General features: G+C 38.4%; 1 protein-coding gene across 1 annotated transcript in view; it reads right to left on the bottom strand.

Moving 5' to 3' along the window:
* Positions 1-2,997: 2,997 nt before the first annotated feature.
* The window catches only part of LOC149778286 (alpha-1,6-mannosyl-glycoprotein 4-beta-N-acetylglucosaminyltransferase-like), a 38,237-nt gene continuing 17,404 nt past the window's right edge, over positions 2,998-23,830 (bottom strand). The window contains exons 4-5 of the mRNA XM_089938299.1: positions 5,574-5,616; positions 2,998-4,535 (exon numbers count right to left, since the gene is read on the bottom strand). Coding sequence (XP_089794425.1) covers positions 3,367-4,535; positions 5,574-5,616 — 1,212 coding nt within the window. The 3' untranslated portion in view covers positions 2,998-3,366. The remainder of the gene's footprint in view (positions 4,536-5,573; positions 5,617-23,830) is intronic.

Raw genomic sequence — 23,830 nt, 5'->3', positions numbered from 1 at the left:
ATCATATATACACTGTCCTACTTGAAGATCTGAAAGCGACTGCTTAGGGGTCATGTTCTGGTGTGCTCTGAATTAGCCAATGGGAATGCAGCTTTCAGAAATCTGAAAGTGAATCAAATCGTTCGGCAAAAAGTGATGCTCTTCAGAAATGCTGCTCATTCTCCCAAACGTGATGATACAAAACTTCATCTGATTGGCTAACAAAAATAGCAACTATAGAAATAACATCGTTCACCTGAACATGACTCCTAAGCAGTCGCTGTCAGATCTTCAAATACGAAAGGATAAAAAGATAACTGACTTGTGTTGCTTTGGGTCTCGAAATTTTATTTCACGTAAAGCAATTTTTTCCTCCAGGTCTTGAGGTCCGCCACTGTCTAATTGCTCTAATAGTGTCTTTCTTACTCAGTGGATCAACAGTGTTTACGTTCGTTAGCATTTGAAGCGTGTCTTGATTTATACAGTTTCTGAGTATTCGCCTTCGCAAACGATGCCCTTGACCCGGTCTTTTAGGACAGGATGATATCCACTTGCTGAGTTGTCCCTGCACTCCATAGCAGTGTATTTTATGAAGAAATTTGTCGTGAGGGAATGTGTCAAATTTTTTTAGAAAATGTCTAATGTTGCTACATCAACTTGTTTTCTTCAGTCGAAGGATTGTATGAGATCGTGTAAAGTGACTAGTAGCTGTGATTCCAAAGCAAAGCCAGATCCAAAGCCATGATTTAGTTTAGTATGGATTCTGTGTGCGTGTCGAAGTGTCTAATCATGTGGTTAGAAATGACGTGTTCAAGAATTTACATGACACATACGTTAAAAATACCGGTCTCTAGTTTTCTGCTAAGTGTCTACCCCCCCCCCCCCCCCCCCCCCCCCCGTTGATGACAGGGGAGATGTGGGTATTTCGGAAGTCATTTTGAAGTGAGTCGGTGTCCAGTGAAAGTTGAAAGATGTTAGGTAAACCATTAGAATGTTCATCTGAACATGTTTTCGGGAGTATGTTTAGTATGTGTTCAGGTCTCATGGCCTTGGATGTATTTATGTTGAGTAATTGTTTGAGAACTCCTTTGACTTCGATGTGTAAGTAATTGGCTATACTGGAGGTTTTTTTCTGAACTCTAACTTTTGGTAAAGAACTGCCACTATTTCTAGTAAAGACCGATTGGAATTGCTCGACTAAGTTATCTGGCTTGGTTTTTGAAAATGTAATAAAAATTTCAATTTCTGCTTGAGAAGTGCTGTACTGACGTTGTCCTGTTTCTTTGTTTTGTCATTTCCAGAATTGTTTGGGGTTCTTTTCTATTAGCCCTTCAAGAATAATATTGTTCACATGGTCCCATTCTGCCCTTCTGAATTCTCTATTGCGTTCTTCTTTGATTGTAGAGTCGTGCCCTTTCTTGCTTGCAGGTTGTTGTAGGCAGGTTTGACGTCCGAGTCCACAATAACCATTCATATTCTGATTTATACTCTGGTTGTATGTGCCGCTTAGTATGTTTAACCAGTGTTTCATTACACTATTGTAAGCGTGAGAAGGGACAGCTGAATTATTTTTCATTAAACTTGAACACGAGACATGATGAAGTACACAATGACACTTGAAGAACATACAAATATTTAAGTGGTTTTGCCTAAATGTTTAGTCAGACTTCTTTTTACTTCAACTCAGCCAAAGGAGGATCGATTTTGAATCAATTACTCAAAAGCCATCACGATCACATTTGATCTTTTTATCATTTATAATACCTAAAAGAAACATCATACATTTGGCCTAAACATTTCAGATTACAATAAAGTAATCAATTAACAACTTGTGTACACACGTTGACATCAGTTGCATTACGGGCCACGCATCATTGCACAGGCTGCAATACTTATTGGAACAGTTCCGGTACCCACAAGACCGGTTCTAGCTAGTTCCAGCACAAATACGGTATTTTAGAATCACATGTATGCCTACACTACGTGAGCTCTAGTTATAGTAACCTAGGCAATCTGTTCCCCATCCATAAATCACATACTTTGCTCTGAACACAAAGTTCACAGCTTTCGATAGAAATATAAGTAGATGACCTTTATACACGAGGATAAGTATTAATAATTTATTAGTATTTTAACATCTTGAAAATAATTCTCCCCATTTCATCAGCGCGCCGAAGTTTTCTCAGCAAATTAGATTCTTCTTTACGACAAGCCCGAAGGTCACCTCACTTAGAACACTTGGGGGGTGGGGACGATATGAAATTAGAGGGGCCCTTGGCGTCGAACAATCAGTTGTTTTGAACACTGTGACCATACACGCAACAAAGTCTTGGGAACTGGTACAAGAGATTTTGCTTAGACATTCATGACATATATTTAACATCTTCGATCGATCGAGAGAACCTTTTCACTCGCTAACATATGCAGTAATCCCTACTACCCAAAGATAATGTTGTTGTTGTTGTGGGGTTTAACGCCATTTTTCAGCACACAATAGGCTATACATTGCGGCCAGTATTAATGGTGGAGGAAGAACCCGGGAAAACCCCAGAAAGAACCACCGATCCACGAGAAGCTACTGGCAAGCTTTCTCACATACCCACATTGGCTGAATCTTAGACTCGAACCGCCGCAGACAGAGGTGAGATGGCAGTGATCCGTAACGAAGAGCGCTTTAGACCACTCGGCCACTCGGGGCCCCTACCCCATGATAAAGCCAGTGCTTTATTTATTTTGTATACGAATTATGGATCAAAAATATTTTCCCCCTTCATAGAACACAAGCAGCAATAAATTAGAATCGATAACAAAACTGGCTTCTGTGGATGAAACTGTAGACACTGCTGAGGAGGAGTAATACCAACTAGGCACAAATGCCTTAACCCTAAAATAACAATTGTTTAGGACGAATTCCAGAATAGGTGGGAAATAAAGTAACGAAAGTTTCGCAAGGGAAAAAAAACAAACAAACTAAAAATGTCTCAGGACCAGACAGACCGATAGTAAAACTTTTCCAAATGACTTGAAGATCGTTTATTTGTTATCTATAACACCTTTCCAACAAGGTAATTCAGTGTTAATATACGCCACAAATATTTCGAATTGGATAGATAATATCAAGATACAAAATAATTAGCAAAGCTAAAACTGATGCAAGCAATTATGCCGGTATAACTTTAATATTAGTGATAGGCGAACTGTATATCTAATTTCGTATCGATCGAAATGTAAACGTCCGAGTTGGAACATCATACCGAATCATACACATGTCTGAGTAAGAAAACCTTTTTCTTAAACTCGATCGTCAGTTAACAGAGGTCAGAAGAAAGAAAAAAAACAACAGAGCATAATATGTATGAATACGAAGATACATAAAGCTTCATAGTATTAGATTTTCATTGTAAAGATAGCTATTTCTTGGATTAATATCCAATCTCTTTGTGGTTTTGTAATACGTATTCTGAAGCAGGTTATAACATCGAAATATTTATCTCCTTTATATATTTTGGACACCTCAATTCTTCCGTTCATAAGCTTTCCCAGAACTTCATAATTCTTGCATGTCTTTTCTCTCCCTGACACCGTCAGATTATCTAAGCTGAATTCCAAAATTCCGGCTTCTATGAAATCTTGAAATTTCTCGGGTCCGCTCTGAAATCCAGATTCTAGTATGAATCTATCGATGATCTGAGGTTTATCGAAAACAATATCTATTTGGGATTCTGGATAAATCATAAAACCCCAGAAAAACCCAGAGATGTTAGGAGAATATGCTTGTTCTAATGTAAAATTCTGAAAAATTTCTAAATTTGTTGTCAAAGTTGTAACTGGGTTGTCGCCCTTTAGATGTTTTGGCTCTAGGTAAAATAACGGATCTATATATTCACGAACCTGGCCCGGAAGTGATGACATTTTCCCAATATGGGTGAATAGAGTCGGTAGTCTCACAAATCTCTCTTTTTGTTTCATATTATCTAAAAAATATTGAAATAGAAAATCGGCCGGTAATTCCCAATAATGAGTTTTTAGCAGCAGAATCAATACTGGGAGGTCGGAAGTACGAAACAACTTTCCAATTGAACCGTAAAATGTGAATTCCAACATATACCAAAGCTGCCTGTTTTCTGATATAAAGCTATGAATTTTTTTAATGTAGTCATCCGATGCCTCAACATCATCTTCCAGATGAAGATAATATTCTGATTTATTCTTACAGTAATTCATTAGGTATGCGTAGTCCAAAGCTTGCTTGGATCGCCATTGTACTCTTTCCACTGAATCGTTGAAATTTCGTTTCAAATTATCCAAAGATGGATAAATCTCATGTGGCACTTCCGTTAATTCTAGAACGCCATCTCTGATGAATCTTACGTAATTCTGCCAGATATTATTAATTACAAGATCTCTGTAAATGTTATCAGAATCGGACAGCTGAACAACAATAGTTACGTTTTGGAAAGGTTTGGAATTTCTCTTGGACAGTAAGAAGTCCAAGGTATCAAACAGGTAAAGACGACCAGTCCTGAAAACTGTTGGGATGCCGATCGTTAGAAACTCTACAAGAAGAACAAATACTGAGATTAGGAAAAATATAATAAAATGAGGGAAAGTTGAATCATATTCGTGTTTTGGAAGGACTAAACTCTAAATCGTCTTTTCGCCAATTTAAAAATACTTCTGTAAACTGACAAGAGCAAAATGTACTGTATACCTTCAGAAAAAATAATTGATGTGCATTGCAAAGTAAGTTAAACGATAGAAAACAACATTGTAATCCTCGAAAGAAAAATAATAAATATAATGTATTTTTGTACCAAAGCACGTAACAACTTCAAGCTAAGGACAAAATTACAGTAATACGTAAATATAGGTATGTCATAACTTCACATCAATCCAATCCAATTGAATTCAATTCAATTCAATTCAATTCATTTCAATTCAATTCGTCTCAACCAATTCAATTCGACTCAACCAATTCAATTCAGTTAAATTCATTTCAGTTCGACTCAGTTCAATTCGAGTCCATTCAATTCAATTCAAAAGTTAAAGCATCATTTTATTATAAGTTTTATATGAGACTCAAATAGTGTTTAAAGGGAGAGAATATGTTTCCTTCATGTACATATGCACTCACAGACAAGTCTAGGAAAAGGACGATATAACATTTTCTTGGTATTTTCTAAAAAAAAAAATGGTTATCATTAATTAGTAATTGAAGGATTTAATTTCTAAATTTTCATTATAAAATATTTATAATAAAAAAAAATTCAAATAGCTGATCCAAACGTAAACAACGGGAGATAATTGCAGATTGATAAACAAGACATGCAGTTTCTATCTTATCTTCTTGCAGACGACATTGTCACTTAAACACTACACAATTTCCTATCAACTAGACCTAGGGAAAATAAATTTGTTCGATATAGTTCATAAAGACACCACAAAACTAAATTAAATTGCTGGTTCTATTAGTCAGGCCATTTGTTTGGAATGGAACTAAAAACGTACATGCAATGAATTATATGTATATATAATTAATCATATTGATATTGGTGCAAGATATTGCAGAAAAAAAAATCCAAGGGAAACCGAACTTTTTTCCTTTCTGACATTTCCAAGAAGTAGTACTGCCTCCACCTGCAACGAAAATCAATTTAAATTTGAAGAACAAATTTATGATACGAATATTGTGTTAATTACGTTAATGTACTCGTAGAATAAATTTCATTTATTACACCGTTGGTATGCTTTATATGCTGTCTGTGCAGTTTAACAATTTTGGTATGTTAACATGTTAACATATCACATTATGTAAATCTATCTGGTCCAAATAAGTTCGTAAAATTCTTGTGCCGTATTTACTTTACTGATTGGCTGTGATCGTGGGAATTTTCATTTCCCCGCCATCTGGAACGTTTTTTGTTGTTTTGTTGTTTTATGTTAGTGTTATTATCAACAATTTCTAAATGATTGCCCAAGGGGAGTTGGGAACAAAATGATTACGTCTGTCGGAATATGGCTAATTTTACCCCACATGGCGTTAGTTACAAATGAAATCAACCGTATCGGTCCATGGAGAGAGGACGCGTGTGTGCATGCGTGCGTGCGCGCATGTGTGTGTGAGAGGATGTAAACATACTGCTTCCTCACCATCCCTATCACAAGTGTGGTTTAAATGTCAACCGATTTAAGTAAATAATCTCCCCTCTCATTTTCAAAGAATGTCGACATATGCTGTTCTCCCAACTGACTGAAAAGGATATCTAAGTATTCTATGCTTCCAAATCAAATAATGCAAATATGCAGTCACAAATATATTCAATCTGGAATTACTATGCTCAGTAAAATCTTTAGTCTAGACCGAGTGCAATTTCTGCGTCCAGTAAGTATACCTTCACACGAAAATCCTTCAAGTGAAATGCTACTTTCTTTCTGCCGTATCCAATACTGCATTTGTTGTAAATGGCAATCTGTATATTCGTGGCAACTACTCTAACCTGTCTTTTTGAAATTGGCAATCTGTATATTCGCGGCAACTACTCTAACCTGTCTTAGTGAAATTGGCAATCTGTATATTCGCGGCAACTACTCTAACCTGTCTAGTGAAATTGGCAATCTGTATATTCGCGGCAACTACTCTAACCTGTCCCGAGTGAACTAAGTGACATCACACATGGATTTCCCAAGGACAATCAGCGTCAAATGTTGTACTGATTTGGAAGAACAGATGCTTTTTGGATTATAATTTGTAAACAAAACTACGTTTAAATGTTACTGGATATTAGACAGAACATTATTAATTCCACTGTCGTCTTCAACCATTTTTATTTTACGCGCAAGAGTTGGAAGTTGCAGCGTCTGGTCCAGAATAAACCAATTCATTTCTTCTTCTTTCTCTCTAAACTCTTTGCACTAAAATAAAAACTGTTTAGCAGAATATTTATTTTAAAAAATGGGTAATGATTTAATATTGAGTTTACGAACCTCGTATAACTTCCAGTTTTGCCCCCAAGGCGCTCAAAAACTGGAACTTAATATTAAATCTTTACCAATTTAAAATCATCATAAAGCCATACATTGGAAATATGTAACAACTGAGGCATTCAAAATTTATTTTAAAGTAATTTTAATACACTATTCTGCGGTTAGGTCAACTGATATCAGCATTTTCCATCATGTGCTAATTGTAAACGAATTGTATGAAATTCTTCGAACAATTTCAAGGCATTGCTCGACAAGACTCGCAAGAGAATCGTGTCATAAATTTCATTTAAAATGAATATTCATCCAAGATACAATATTTATTAATTAAATATGATTATGTTAGTGGTGTCTGCCAATTAACGAAGAGAGTATACATTTGCGTATTGGTGGGTAATTATGCTTGTTTAATGATGGTGTAAGGCTTTATGTTTACTGCCAATGTTCAATTATTTCTTTTTCTCTTCATACAATTAGTGCTAGGTTTACGTGGGTCGGGTTTAAATTTGTGTTGTTTTGTTAGACAACTGTACACTAATTAGCTCTCGCTAATTTTGGGGCTGTAACCAGAAGCTTGGTTAACCTTCAATTAGTCAATGTGTTTTTGTGGTTTTGATATGAACAGACGGATTCATGTATATTATTTAAGTAAATATGTTAGTGATGGTTTGTATTGCATTATATGTCCGGTGACAATCGCCCAAAATATACTAATTAAGGTAGCACCTGAAGCATTTCACTGTTTTATGTACTAGTCATCCATTATTTTGGCAAGCTCATAGTTCAGTACCAGCATACTAGAACATCAATGCAGTCAAACATTATACAAACAAATAGGATTTCCTTATCAGTTATATATGGCTCTTTCATTCAAATGCAATAGCTTTTAAGTTAAACTGGATGAGAACGATATCTTCTCGCAGCGTAATGTTTAGACTATGCATTTTATTCGTTCAATATGCATTTTCTTCAAAGCCGTGCAAATTCATGTAAATCAAATGCAATTTGATATGCAATGTTTACCGATGAGCAGCCATTTGTTTTCTGAAGATACCAAAGGTATATTGATTAAGAGCTCGGTTGCTAGATCGTGTAAGGAAGACAATTAATACGGCAACGAGTAGCAGTTTCTTTTTGTCTAGATCCCTTCTACCCGTACCGTAACCCATTTAGTATTAATACTATGAGCAGCAGGGAAGTTCTACAGACCAGACTCCCAGACCAAAATAAAGCCTCCTACGAGAACTTTCTCCGTAGAAGCCTCGGATTTCAAAAATAAGCCTTCCTACGAAAATTAATTTGCGTAAATTCACTCCCGACTGCAATTTTTTGTGAGCAAATTCAATGATTCTAGACAAGGAAAAAAAGGGGGGGGGGGAATTTATTCCGTCGACGAAGTTTGCAAGGTTTGGCTGCCGATCCTAATTTTACCTCGCATTAAAACAATATAGTTGAAAATAATATGAGTCGGAAAGCTAGTAGAGTTGGAGAGCCTCACTCTGCAAGATTAGCGCGAGAAGAGTTAGCGGCAGTAAGGAAGCTTATTCCGGCAAAACGATTATTTAAGAAAAAAGTTCGTGATTACGAAGATTCGCAATATGGAATTACTGAGATATCGTCAAAGTTGTTGAGTCCAGTCACTGGAGCAATCGAGCAAGTCGCATACGGCGACAAAAAGGAAGATAAGGAACTTAGGAAGAAGGGGCTTATTCCTATGACACAGAATATCGAGCAACACACTCGATTATTGCCGGAGCGAATAGTACAAACACAAACACGAGCACAAGCACAAGCACGAGCACGAGCACAAGCACAAGCACAAGCACAACAAGAACAAGCACAAGCACAAGCACGAGCACAAGCACAAGCACGAGCACAAGCAGAATTGAGGACGGGGCAAATTCCTGAAGAATTAGATGAAGATCAAAAATTACGGCAAGAACAAACGCAAGAAGAAGAACAAGCTCAAGAGGAAGAAGAAGAACAAGCTCAAGAGGAAGAAGAAGAAGAAAGGAAGGAGGGTGTTAAAAAAAAAAAAACCTCGAGATATAATAATAGAAAAATTTACCAAGAGTGGTTGGGAAACAATGGAAAAACAATTTGAGGTAATTGGAGATAATATTAGATTATTTGCTATTTTTGTTGAAGATTCCTTTGACAATAGAAAGGCTTTTTTAACGGAGGAGGGATTGAAAAAAATTAAATCGCGGGATGTTTGGTATAATAATTTATTTCGAGTTAGATTTAATTTATCTGAGGTGAGAAAAACCAGTGCCCTGTATAGTAAATTTCTGGATATCGCAGATGCAAGGAAGGAGGAAAAAAAACTTCGGATAAATCACAAGAAATAACTCAACAAGAGAAAGAAACTGCGAAGTCCGACTATGAAAATTTTCATAAAGCTATCGGAAATGTTTTTACCCGTGATGTGCATGAACAAATCGCAGGGGGAGAAAATTTAGTAGATATTGCCGCGGATTATAATGATAGGGATAAATATTTAAACCCCAATGTTCGTGAAAAACCTCTTGAAAAAAACAAATATATCGAATGGATATATTTTGCTAGTAAAAAACCACCTTACAAACGTGATGACGAATATTTTAAATTTATGGAAAAAGTAAAACAAAAAGAAAAAGAAAAGGAAGAGAAGGACGTGTTAACGGATTGGTTTAAAGAACCATCAACACCAAAACCAAAGATAGGAAGCGGATATACCATTTGCCCTGACAGCGTTGTCAACGACGTATCTCGCCTCGAGGTATTAATCGGAGGAAAACGAGCTGGAAATAACTCTCGCGAAGTAATCAACGAAGCCTCGGATATTTGTCAGCGATTATTCCGCGGTGGTGTCATCGACTCTCACATTTACAAGGAACTTATCGATGAGCTCATCGATTAAAATAACACAATTGAAATAACATGATCGTTCACAAATATCAACGCAGGCCTAGACAGGTCCGCGTAGTAAACTCTAGATTACCCGTATACAGATACATCCACGGTAACGGACTTGGCGATATTGTTGGAAGTCTCGTTACGCGAGTAATACCTAAAATCGGACCAATAATTAAGCAAATTGGCTTAAAAGCAATAGGAAATATCGGCAAGAGTGCTGCCATTTCTGGTATCAAAAAAATAGCTAGTAAAGGCTACGATTTTGTCAGAGAAAAAATATCAAATTTAATACGAAAAAGAGAGCCAGTTAAATTGCCTATCACCAGTGAAATGCCACCCGAAATCAGCAAGGTCATAAACGACGCAGCAAATAAAAAAATAAATGATCTAGCGCAGGAAGTTGCTGACACAAACCTCGCACAGGAAGTTGCAAAGAAAATTACTAACACAAATCTTGCAAAGAAAATTACTAAGGCAAATCTAGCAAATGAAATTGCTAAGACAAATCTAGCAAATGAAATTGCAAATACAAGCTTCGTTTCAGGTAGCGGTCTTCGTTTTAGATGATATTCTTAATAATAATGTTCGCACAAGTGTCAAATGAAGTGTTCGACATGGACGAGCCTGTAGGCAGAGATACATCCGTGCGAGATTTCCAGTATTTCTCATACGATGCGGTTGAACCAAATACACCTAATCGCTTGGAAATTCAAGTTCACGATACAACAAGGTATTTTCTTCCATCCGAGGCATATATCGAAGTTGTTGGGAGAATTGCAAAGGAAGATAATACCAATTTTGAAGCAGATTTTAAAATTGGATTCGTCAATAACGGCATTATGGCATTATTCAAGAGTGCTACTTATATGATCGATGGAAGAGAGATCGAATCAATTACCGATAATGTTGATATAGCAACAACGATAATAGGACTAGCGAGATATTCGGATGATTTTACCAGATCAGCCGGTCCTAGTATGATGTTCGCCAAAGATAATTCTAATACCGCTGATCATGTTTCGTTTAATACCGGCATACCGAAAAATGCTGCTAATGATGCCAACGCCACCAACGTCGCTGTAATGCTCGGTATCAATCCCAATTACAACCTTGGATTTGCCACGAGAAGATCTATGCTGACTGGCAATGAACTAAGATTTTCCTGTGCAATTCCGCTATCTCACATTTTTGGATTTTGCAGGCATTTCAGGAAAGTTATTTACGGAGCAAAACACACGATAACTTTCGTTCGGGACGCTACTGGCAATGACAAAGCCATCTGGCGAGTAGCAGGCGATGCAGGCAAGGTAATCCTAAACAAATTTACCTTGTGGATGCCAGCGATAACCCCATCGATACTTGAGGAAGAAAAATTATTATCATTCATGAATCAAGGCGGAAAATCCGTCATGTCCTGGTTGACAACGATGACCGACTCCTGCGATGTTAATATCAACGGAATATTTACCTGGCGAATTGCGTCACAACAAGGTGTTTCGGCACCTAGACACATCTTTGTTGCTCTTCAAGCCGCAAACAGATACGATCAACTTCACAGTCATATGATATTCGATCAATTCGCGGCAACAAACGTCTCACTGAGAATAAACGGCCAGCAAGAGCCATCAGAGGAAATAGCCATCGATTTTGCCAACTATTCGACGGCCCGCGCATATCATCGATTGTTAAGTTTCATGGGTCGCGATCAAAATATCGATACCGGATTGCAAATATCACAGTTGGATTTTAATAAACTTTATCCCATCTATTACTTTTCCTTGGAGCATCTCGATTTGGTAAAACAATCCGTTGTTGATATTCATTTCAAAGCCAGAATTAACACAGCCGGAGCAGCAAGAGCCATCGCGGTAATCCTCAGCGATAGAACAATGATACTGGAAGGAATTAGCGGCAGAATGAGAGTCATCGATGCTCCTGTCGAGAATATGTGATAAATTCCAAATTTAGACTAAGCGATTATTAATATGCCGTACGAGCACGTCAGTGTAACTCTGACCCCGGGTCAGATAAAAAAGCTCCAAGTAGCAACAACAAGGCGAAGTGGTTTGAGTTTAACCTTGAAAAACGATCAAATTCACGGTGGACCTAACAAACTATCGCTAACTAGAAGTCAGCGTGAAAGATTTACCAGAGCCAAATCAGCAAATTCCGGTGTTCATGTGAGCCTTTCTATAGGCGCCATCAGAGACATGGTCAAAACAGGCGGATTTCTTCCTTTTCTCCCTCTGATAAAAATGGCCCTTCCGATTATTGGAAAGACATTAGGATTAGGCGCGCTCTCGGGCATAGGTTCCAAATTAGGAGAAAAAGTGGTGGGAGGGAGATACGGTAAAAAAAAGGGAGGGTTACTTCCCGTCCTCTCTCTCCTGTTGCAAAAACAACAAAAAGGATCCGGCCTTTATCTAAGACGGCCCCCATACGGATCCGGCCTAAGATTAGCACGGCCTATTCAAATTTAGATTTACTTAGCGAAGCAAAGAAAAAAAAAAAAAATTTTTCAGAGGCGTATTTATGCGAGATCAACTACCAGAAAAACCAAACCCTACCGAGACAGGAATAATAAATCTCGATAAAAATACCGGCCCTGGAACACACTGGGTTGCCTACGCGATTAATCCTCGCGAAGTTATTTACTTTGATTCGTATGGATTAGCACCGCCAAATGAATTTATCAAATACGTGTCAAAACTAAATCTTCCGGTTTGGTATTTGACTCTTCCAACACAAACATTAGCGGATCCACCAATATGCGGCCCTGAATCAATTAATGTTCTTGACGCAATTTCAAAATCATCCGGTCCGTATCACAAAATTGTATTTGAATACGCCGTAGATAAATATCATGGTTGATATTTACGGTAGATTTATCTACAGGAAGGAAAAAGCAGAACTGACTGACGTCGATCTATCAAAGTTCGCAACCAAGAGCGATATTAACAATCTTCTATCGCTGTCAGAGGTGGACCCTGGCGAAGTTGCTGTTTTTCAAAATACCGAAGGGCGATTACACACCAGCAACGTCAAAATAACTGATATAATCAAGCGAGACGAATACCGCGATCATATTAGTCAATTTACTCGTCAATCGGAGATGGTATTAAAATCTATTGCTGATATTACCGATATTATCGCGGTATTACCACTAAAGGCCAATATCGCGGATGTAGAAAAATCCGACAAGGAGCTATCAGCGGCGATGCTTCTAAAGGCTGATAAAGCATTACACGACGATCTTCAGGACAGAGTGACAAAAAGATTTACCAAGCTAACTAACGATCTTAAAAAACTAGACGATACATCAAAAAATCTCAGTAAAAAACTCGACGAGGATATAAAAAAATTCATCGAAACCTCCTCAACTACACATAACGATCTTACCGAGAAAACAAAGAAAATAAACGAAGATATCGCCCAAATCAACAAAGATATTGAATCGGCACGTGCATTAATATTTCAAAAAGCCGATAGAACATCACATAACGATCTTACCGAGAAAACAAGAAAAATCAACGAAGATATCGCCCAAATCAACAAAGATATTGAATCGGCACGTGCATTAATATTTCAAAAAGCCGATAGAACATCACACAGCGATCTCATCGAGAGAGTAAAATCCATTAACGAGGAAATTACCAAAATAAATATCTCGTTAGGTCAGAGAGCAACAATCGACGATATCAACAAGGAAATTAATAAACTCAGCGATGTTGTTGTTCCCGAATTTACTAAGGGGTTTAACGCGATGCGTGAATTGACAGATGAGAAAATAAAAAAAATTAACGATGAAATTAACGCGGTACGTGAATTAGCGCGTCAAAAGGTCGATACATCAGTGAACGATGGAAAAATTCAAGAAATCAACGCGAAACTTCTCGACGCAACTACAAAAATTAACGATATTAAAAAAGAAATATTACCGTTGGATATTCCAATATTAGCGCGTATTTCGGTACCTAATCAGTTTATAACAGCGAATATATCCTGTAGTGTGACATTTGTTGTTAAAAGATTATCTCTCACTTGGACACCCGAGGATGATTCTTTTAACTTTACCGCGCCATTTCGGGGTGTATATCGAGTTTATGTTATATCCAGGATAAAATTCAATGTAAATTCTAATTATGAAATTCATGAATATTATCCTGGATTTTTCATTATTTCGTTAAATGAAGGTACCATCGCAAATTTCACACTAGAACCACCAGATAGAACCACCATGGGACCAGTGCAATATTTTGTAATATTCGAATATTTATCATCTTGAATCCAATTAGTCAGGTAAATTAACTAATAAATGACCGCATCGGATTACCGTTACAATCAGGCGCGATCATGGCAGGATTCGCTAAAAAAACTCCTCGACGAATATCAAACAAAAATAAAAAAATACCAGCGTAGATTAGTTACCATTGACGTCGCCGTGTACGCGGTATCCGCGGTAGTCGCTGGTGCTGGAATAATTTTATCCGCGGTAACAACAATCGCGCCAATCGTTGCAACGATAATAATCTCGTCAACAACGACAATCGCTGGTGTTCTCAATATCGTAGCGAAAAAGATATCCTCGTGCACGAGTGAAAAGTTATCGTTGTACAAAAACAAACTAACTAAAATCAACGACGCGTATTCGAAATTATCATCGCTGCTTTCGGAGAGTCTCAACGACGGCGTTATCTCCGATTCAGAATTTTCGGTAATGATAAGTATTTACTCGGAGATTGAACAAATGAATATTAATAATGTCCGAGCTAGCCCAGATCGTGACAAACACGACACCGCCGACAACAACGTTAATATCGTTAAGCTCAACCAATCCAGAATTTAGCATCAATTTTCCAACACCAATCAGCGTCAAAGGAATTGCGTTAACACAATTGCGTGTCTACAATAGCTGGCCCAATGTTAGATCGAAATCATTCGGCAGATTATCATCGAATAATTCACTTGTTTTTGCCAACAAAAACAAACCCGATGGAACACCTGATTGGATCGTCGTTGGCATACCAACAGGCAGTTACGAAATTGATCAGCTGGATAAGGAATTTACTACCAGAATATCAAATATAACCGGCGATGCTACTCCGGGAATAAAAATATCTGCGCACGAACCAACGCTATCATCGATGATAGAAGTGAAATCGCCGTACATGGTAGATATTTACCAATCATCGATTAGGACCATATTAGGTTGGCCTGAAATCGCACCTCTAGCAAAACCAAAAAAATCAGATTTTATTATTCCAGGTTGGTACGAGGAAGCTCCTCCAGAACTACCGGAACCAAAAAAAGAAGATTTTACCACCGACGAAGGATGGTATGGAGATATCAAACACAAACCTCTGATCGATAGCGCCATCAACCTCATGAATAACCACAAAATTAACCTGGTAATATTCGCTTTTACTTTTATTAACGAAAGAATTCTGTCGTGGTTGCCTCTTCCTAAAATTCCCCCCGGTGTGAAAATCTTCGACGCTACCCACATTAAGATAATAGCCCCCATAGATGGTATCTTGGTAAGAAGAACCCTCGACGAATTTATTCAAGAACATACAATACAATTAAATTTATTGCGGGAATCCTTTCATGAATGCATCTTAAATAAATCAGGCTCATGTAGCGAAATTATCAAACGCGTGAAGATTTTAAATCAACTCGCGAATGATGTTGAATATTATCATGGTATGTTTATTCAGGCGATAGTCGACGATATATCAATTGCCGATTATGTTCTTCCTATTAGCAAATTCGAGTTGATCAAAAATTCAGGAGAAAAACAAAAATTCATGAGAGTATTTGGATTAACCGAGGAAACGCTACCAAATTTCAAATTTCCTGATTATGACGTTGATAAAATGATAAAATCTGTTACTGATACCATCGATGATTTATTTCCGAAGTTACATGCCGCGTGGACTAAAAAAATACAATCAGAATCGATTCTCAAACACGATAATGATCCCGCCGGGCAAGGGCGGCATATCTCGCCAGGTATCGTTAATATAACGGAAGTTATCGCGATTTATCTTCACGCGGATGTTGTCGAGGGCAGCTACAATGTTGATTCATCAGAGTCAAATCAGGCACAACAGGGATTCATCTTGTATTCGTTTTCACCTAGCGCCTCTCCTGGTTATTTGATAATAAAGGAGCCGGTGAATCCGTTTTATCTGCGATGTCATAATCGATTGTTGTCAAGGATAAATTTCAAACTAACGGATCAGAAAGGAAATTTACTTGATATCCGAGGGGAAACTGTTAGTATCAATCTGCTGGTGAAATCGTAAATCCATCCGCCATGGAAAACAGGCCAAAAAAAATAAATAAAATCCAGGGAATTTTTTTAAAATTAATATATTTTTTTAATTTTTTTTTTGTTGTTTGCGGAATTTCTTCAGGAGGATATTTCCTTGGCCTTGTTCTCATCGACAAGCTTTTTCAGTTGTCTGATGCACGAGCTTGTAATTTTTCTTGATTCATATTCGTCGGATAAAATCAATCTAGCTTTTTCAACCAGCGTCGATAATTTAACAAAATCCTCAATTTGATCATCGCTGACTGTAGCTAACGATTGATACATCGCAATTTGGATTTTCTTTATTAATTTGTATTCGGATGGTAGCGTGTATTTGTATTCGAGTTTTCCTTGAATGATTGTTTCGAATTCGGATCGAATTTTATTCGTGTCCAACTCCGAGGGAAGATTTATTTTTTTCCTTAGATCATCGATGGCTTCGATGATGTTATTTATGTTTTTTTCATTCATGTTATATTAATTCTGTAATATTCAATTATTCTTCGTCGCTTTCCGAATCGAATATTATTGGTATATAGGAGAATTTGATCCATTCACCGAGATTGTAGGAAAACGTCGCATTGATTTTTCCTTCTGCCGCGAATTTCACCGAGCGTGAATTAATTTCATAATATTTTGCAGCGGCGCTCATCGATTCGAATATCATCTCCTCGCCCGTTTCCTGATTTATCGATTTGACGGCCTTGGCGTATTTAGGGTGTCGCCCAGTATTACCAAAGATGCAATTTACACTTTGAGATACAGCGCGTAGATTGGAAAGTTTATTGTTAAGTTTGTTTCCGTCGATATGGTCAATGACCAAATTATTCTTGATGAGTCCGCGGAAACACTCGAATACAAACCGATGAAGGGCGTAATTTGTGGATCTTCTCTTTCCACCATTACTGAAGTTACATATCAAATAACCCGAATTGCCAACTCTACCAACATGTTTCTTCGTTCTGATATGTCTGACGGTACCATCGGATGATGCCTCGTATCCCATGATCGTAGGATGAGATTTATACTCGTGCGTGATTGTCATTGCAGGAATCGTTGATTTCATTTCCATTATATAATATTTATCTGTCTAAATCATAATTTGCTTTGAATCGATTAATATAATCTTCTTCGCATGTTATCACCGAGGAAGATTTCTTTTTGTAATATCTGAGCAATTCCCGATAATTTTTCCCTCCACAGGATAAACACAATCGAGTCTTTCCTCGCGTGCCAACTTGACAAACTAAACACCGCTGTGGTCCTTTACTGCCTCGTCGAATCGCATATATGTGAGCACCACAATAATCGCCTCTGCAGGATTTGTCGCATGATTTTGTTGATCCGATTGGTATCCACGAACATTTATTCATTATAATTTAGATATTTGTCTAAAATATAATAATGGACGTATTTGATCTTGATGAGGCAGAATATATCATTCCTGAGGTCGATCGCGCCAAGAGAGAATTCCTTGATGATGGAGCGATTCACACTTGGTCGACATGGAAAACTAACTCCGTTGATGCCACGATGAACCTAGAGCGGGCCAAGAATATAATCGAGCACATAAAATTCGAACACAAGGAAGAGCGATTTATCTTTGGGATAAAATTCATCGCACAAATGCCTGACGACACTTGGATTATTCGCGATAAACGAGATCCAATACGTGGCGGTAAGAAAAACGTCGTTCTTGATAAAAATTCGAAGCCAGGATTATTATTGGGAATTGACGGTCCTTATTATGCTAGGGCATATCCATCTAGCGCTGTTGTTTATGGAATTTATCGGTTGAATAATAATCCGGATGTGAAAAATCTACCCGCGATGAAAGAATCTCCGATGATAAATTGCGTGGCTGAGCGCGTTATCGAGCACATGAAAAATGCTCGTCGCGGATCTGGCCTGACTCAGTTGAGGTTGGGTAAAATTAATTCATGGGCAAAGACGGTTGTTGATGGCGCGTCGATTGACGATGTTGCTGTGTTGAGCAAGAAACTTAAATTTCCTATCACGGTGAAAACACTATCGGGAGAAATATTATATTCGTCGCCATATAGATCTCGAGGAGTACCAATCGAGATTGTTGATCATAATTCACATGCGTGGTCGCAGTCGGTAATGATATTCCCGCGAGATCGGGTTGTTAAATTTTATCCTGTTGATGATGCAAAAGACAATTCCGATGCCATGTTCCGATATATCAAAATATTAGCCGCGTCTGATCCAATATCGGTTTGGTTATTCTCGAGCGAAGAAAAGTACGATCAGTTTATATTGCCGCGCGGAGATATTTATCGAGATGAAAAATTACATGAATCTATGAAAAATATCGCGGTGAAATATTCGTCAAATCCTGATCAGTTATTAACGAACTGCTTTACTGTTCCGTCTGTTGCTGCTCACGCTGCCAGAGAAAGAAATTCATGGAAACCTACAAGGAACGAATACCTCGCTGATATTCAACTTAGTTGTATCGAGTACGGCCATGGCGGATTATGGAATACCAAATATTATTTCGAAGATATGATCTCCGTTGATATGAGCGCGTGCTATCCTGGAAGTTTCCTAGGATACGGCGATTGTGCGGATTATTTTGCTAAATTTGGTCATCCCACCAGCGAGATGACGAGAGTTGCAATTAACGGACCGTTGCCTGATTTTGTCATGACCGGATTCGCTTATGTAACTTCATTCGAGCTTGCTGAAAATTTACATAAAATTTGTTATATTTGGTTTGGTCGGCATTTATCGCAGCGTCGTTGGGTCCCTATAGTGTTATTGAGGTATATGCTGGATTCGTCAGTGTTAATATCGTTGACGGTTAGCGAGGCAATTATATCATACAGGAAACAAACTGAAGTGTGGCTACCGACGGATTGTGAAAACGCGAAAGATATCGGAAGAAAAATAATTGGTAAATTTACTCAAGGAGGATCCGTTGATCATAAACACCGACACGCTAGATTGTTTATCAACGATGCCGAGATGGATTTTATTATTGCCGATACGGTATCGCGAGGAATATTCTGCAACAGAGAGAATATTATCATTGACGGAGAAAAATTGGGTACCGTAATTAGCTATCTCGATGGAGAATCAGCGCAGTATACGCATTTGAGATCATCGATGCTCGCTTATGTGAGTATAAATTTACTGTCGATGATAAATAAATTTTCTGATATCGCGGTAAGGGTCGCAACGGACTCGTTTTATATCGATAAGAAATATCAGTATAGGCTGGAGAATTTAATCTCCGATGGCTCTTGGGGCACTTGGAGGATAAAAAACGAGGATATCCTAGATTACTGTGAGGACGCCGATGTCGAAGATTGCGATAAATTTCATCGAGATAAATTTGAGGAAATATCGACGGCTGCATCCGCATTTGACCCGATTTCACGTAACAAATTCGTTTACCTAAATGGACCTGGTGGTAGCGGTAAAACAACGCGAGCGATAAATTTATTTGCGAAATCTGATATGATAGTGTTGACTCCAACTCACAGATTAGCGCGAGAAATAAGGCAACGCGGCGTTGATTCTGGTACGTATCATAGTTATTTCAAATACAGCGGTGGATTATGGGATTCGGCTCGCATGGGAAATAAATATATCAACAGAATTATAATATTTGATGAAATTTGCACAGTAAATTTAGTTGTATTAAAATCATTCCTGGCATGGCTGGAGGAGAAAAATACAGCCGTGGTAATGTGCGGAGATCATGGCCAACCTGATCCGATTGATGGTGAATCTCCTCACGAATGGCTCAGGAACTTTGTTGACTATTATGAGGAAATCGACGCTGATTATAGATCCGATGATATTTTACTACCGAATTTAAGAAAATAATTCGATTACAACCGAATAAAATTCAATGCGATGTGATGAGAAAAATAATCGACGAGACTCCGATGGATATTTTTCTTAATTTATGGCGTCCCGATCATTTGATTGTTGCTAGTAGGAAAATTGTTCGTGATGTTATTCAGGAAATGTTATTCAAGCTTCATTGCGAGAAATTTCCAACATTGCAGGTGCCGTTGTGTTACAGGCCCGCTGATACCAGAAAACAAAATATTAGTGTTACCTTACCCTGCGGAGAGGAAAAAATCTTGGTCTTGAACGATATTATTCTTGTTGATATTAATCTTGTTAATGACGCGATAAACGCAGAAAGATCGCCATGGAAACTAGGCTACGCAACAACGATACATTCATCGCAGGGATTAACCGTGGATGGCCAAGTTTGGATCGTCGATGATAGAATTTCCTGGTCAAATTTAGTTTATTTAGCCGTGTCAAGAGTAAGAAAATTATCTCAGTTAGGTAGAATTCAGTTTCACATTAATGACGCTGGCGGTAGTTGAGTATCTTTCGGTATTATTTGTAATTCTTCTTTGGTAAATCCACGCTGTGGTGCTAGCGAATCTAGGAAATAAATTGCTGGTCTTCCCGACGATCTTGTTACGGCTGATATTTTGTGTGTTGTTACGCTCCAATTTGGATCGGTTGCTCTTTTTCTTCCTCCTTCAGCCTCGCCTTCCTTATATAAATACCTGACCGTGACGCTACCTAGCACAGGTGGAATAGTAGAATCTCGCTTTAGGGGTATATTCGATTTTGTAATTGCAATTGCGGGTTTCATTGCTATTGTTCTCGTTGTCTCGTTATTTAGTGCGTTAATCACATGAGGCAACCTCGATACCCAATCATGAGATCGATTATCCTGAATAAATTCGCGCGCGTACTGATATCCGAATAATCGTTCCGCTAGTGTTTTGTTGAATCTTTCGACGATAGCTTGATTGTGATGAACACCTACAATACCGCGACGGATTTTAACATTATTCTTTTTCATCAATGAAGTAACCGCGCCAAGAAATTCTCGACCTGGATCAACCTGAAGAAGATTTGGCCATGTCAACGGGGATCGTGAATAAATTTCGCTAAACGCCTTAGCGATCTCCGTTGCTGTTTTATTCGATAACGGCTCGGCTTCTTTATACCTGCTAGCGATATCAACGACTGTCAGGACATATTTGTATGTGACGCCGTCGACGGTATCGTAAGGAAGAAACATTAAATCAGCCTGATGGACTTCATTAGGGACGCTGACAGAGAAACTCGCATATGACATTTTCTTAGGCGGAGGAAGATATATTTGCCAGACTGCCTGTTTCGATAGCCACGATTCAGCAACGGACTGTTTTACTTTTGCTGCCTTGGCGAGTTTGGCAATTGCTGATTTTCCTCGCCAGAATCCTCGCGGAGAATAATATATTTGCTCCATTATTATTTACCAGCGCCGAATACTAATTTACCTTTCATTGCGCCTTTTACCAGCCAAGTTGCCAATTTTTCTTTGAAATTTTTGTTAGGAATCGCGTCTATTGCATGAATTAGCCTGACATCAGCGAGATGCCGTTGTTGTAAATCCCCGCTGCGATACGCAAGATCGTGATAGTAACACGCGTTATTGATGGCGTTTACTGGATCCTCGCCGGGATTTGGTTGATTATTATCGTTGAGTCTTATATCGAGCCTTGTGCCGGGTCCGCAGTAATTGTATCCTGGCAAATGTTTCTCTCCGGGATATTTCGCCCAGGGAGTTCCGGGTAATTTTGACAAGAGGGATGCGAAGTCTCCTCCGGTTCTTCTATTTTTTTTTTTACAAATCTGAACTTGCGTGTTTTGCAAACTTCGCATTCTCCTGCAATTGCGTTCCTGTTGTTGCGTGTGACGATTTCGGTTGGATTTATCGTAGCTGTGTGAGTGCGACACTTAACACAATATAGATCCATGTATTCTAGTAACATGAATGTAATTGATTTTTCCGCCACGAAGAAACGCGAACAAGCGAAACACAACGCGGTGTTACCGAATTCGATAAGGATGATAATTATTGGCCCGTCCGGTTCTGGAAAAACTCAATTGTTGCTAAATTTGATAATGCGATGGTTAAAATGGGATAAGTTGTATTTGGTTGCACCGTCCGTTGATGATCAGCGTTGTTATCAAGTGCTAAAGGAATTCAGCGACAATACCGACGAAGGCACAATCGAATTCATCACAGACATCAATGATACCCCATCAGTGGAAAATTTAGATGGCGGCGTTAATAATCTTGTTGTATTCGATGATGTAATGCTGGACAAGCAAACTAATCCGGCTAGGATATTCTCGCGTGGCCGACACAAGAACACCGATGTGATTTACGTGACGCAGCGATATACGCAAATTCCAAAGGTAATTAGAGACAATTGCAATATCTTATCAGTTTTCAATGGCGTTGATACTCACACGCTGAGAAATATTCATCAGACTTGGTGCAACGGCGATATGGACATAAACAAATTTAAAAATTTCTTCAGCCACGCCCAGGCAATACCGCATGGTTTCATCACGATTAATCTTCATGATCCGCGTAGTAGATATCGAATCGGTCTTGATCAAATTTATTCATAAATTAGCAGCCAAACCTTGCAAACTTCGTCGACGGAATAAATTCCCCCCCCCCTTTTTTTCCTTGTCTAGAATCATTGAATTTGCTCACAAAAAATTGCAGTCGGGAGTGAATTTACGCAAATTAATTTTCGTAGGAAGGCTTATTTTTGAAATCCGAGGCTTCTACGGAGAAAGTTCTCGTAGGAGGCTTTATTTTGGTCTGGGAGTCTGGTCTGTAGAACTTCCCTGCTGCTTACTATGAGTAGGTGAGTTGGTTTAGAATGAAAGGATACACATGTATATATTGAAAATCTTTCTACGAGAAGGGAGCGTCAGTTGAGAAATTCTTATAACTCTATTCCACGTAACAGGTTTTATGTTTGTAAGATGATTGGTGTTTGTGACATGATTGGTGCTCGTGACATGATCGGTTACTGTAACATGAACATGAACCATCAATGCGATTGGTTGTTGTTGTTGTTGTTGTTCTAGGGTTTAACGCCATTTTCAGCACAAGATAGGCTATACATGGCGGCCAGTATAACTGGTGGAGGAAGAACCCTGGAAATCCCAGGGAAGAACCACCGACTCACGAGAAGCTACTGGCAGGCTTTCCTACGTACCCACGCTAGCCGAGCCTTGGACTCGAACCCACGCACACAGGTGATATGGCAGTGATCTGGAACGGTGAGCACTTTAGACCACTCGGCCACTCGGGGCCCTCCCCAGTATGATTGGTGATTGTAACATGATTGGTGACTTAACGTAATTAGTGATTGTAATGTGATTAGTGATTGTAACGTGATTGGTGATCGTAACATGATGGGTGATCGTAACGCCATTGGTGATTGTAACATGATTGGTGATTATAATGTGATTAGTGATGGTAACGTGATTGGTGATCGTAACATGATTGGTGATCGTAACGTCATTGGTGATTGTAACATGACTGGTGATTATAACATAATTGGTGATTTTAACATAATTGTTATATTAGCATGAACATAAACCATCAATGCGATTGTTGATTGTAACAGGATTGGTGATTTTAACTTGATTGGTGATTGTAACGTGATTGGTGATTGTAACGTGATTGGTGATTGTAACATGATTGGTGATTGTAACATGATTGGTGATTGTAACGTTATTGGTGATGTTAACTTAATTGTTATATTAGCACATAAACCATCAATGCGATTGGTG

The sequence above is a fragment of the Sinohyriopsis cumingii genome, chromosome 17 (genome assembly GCF_028554795.1).
Source record: "Sinohyriopsis cumingii isolate HCF-2022 chromosome 17, ASM2855479v2, whole genome shotgun sequence".
Classification (NCBI taxonomy): domain Eukaryota; kingdom Metazoa; phylum Mollusca; class Bivalvia; order Unionida; family Unionidae; genus Sinohyriopsis; species Sinohyriopsis cumingii.
This window is presented reverse-complemented; position numbering and strand designations above follow the sequence as displayed.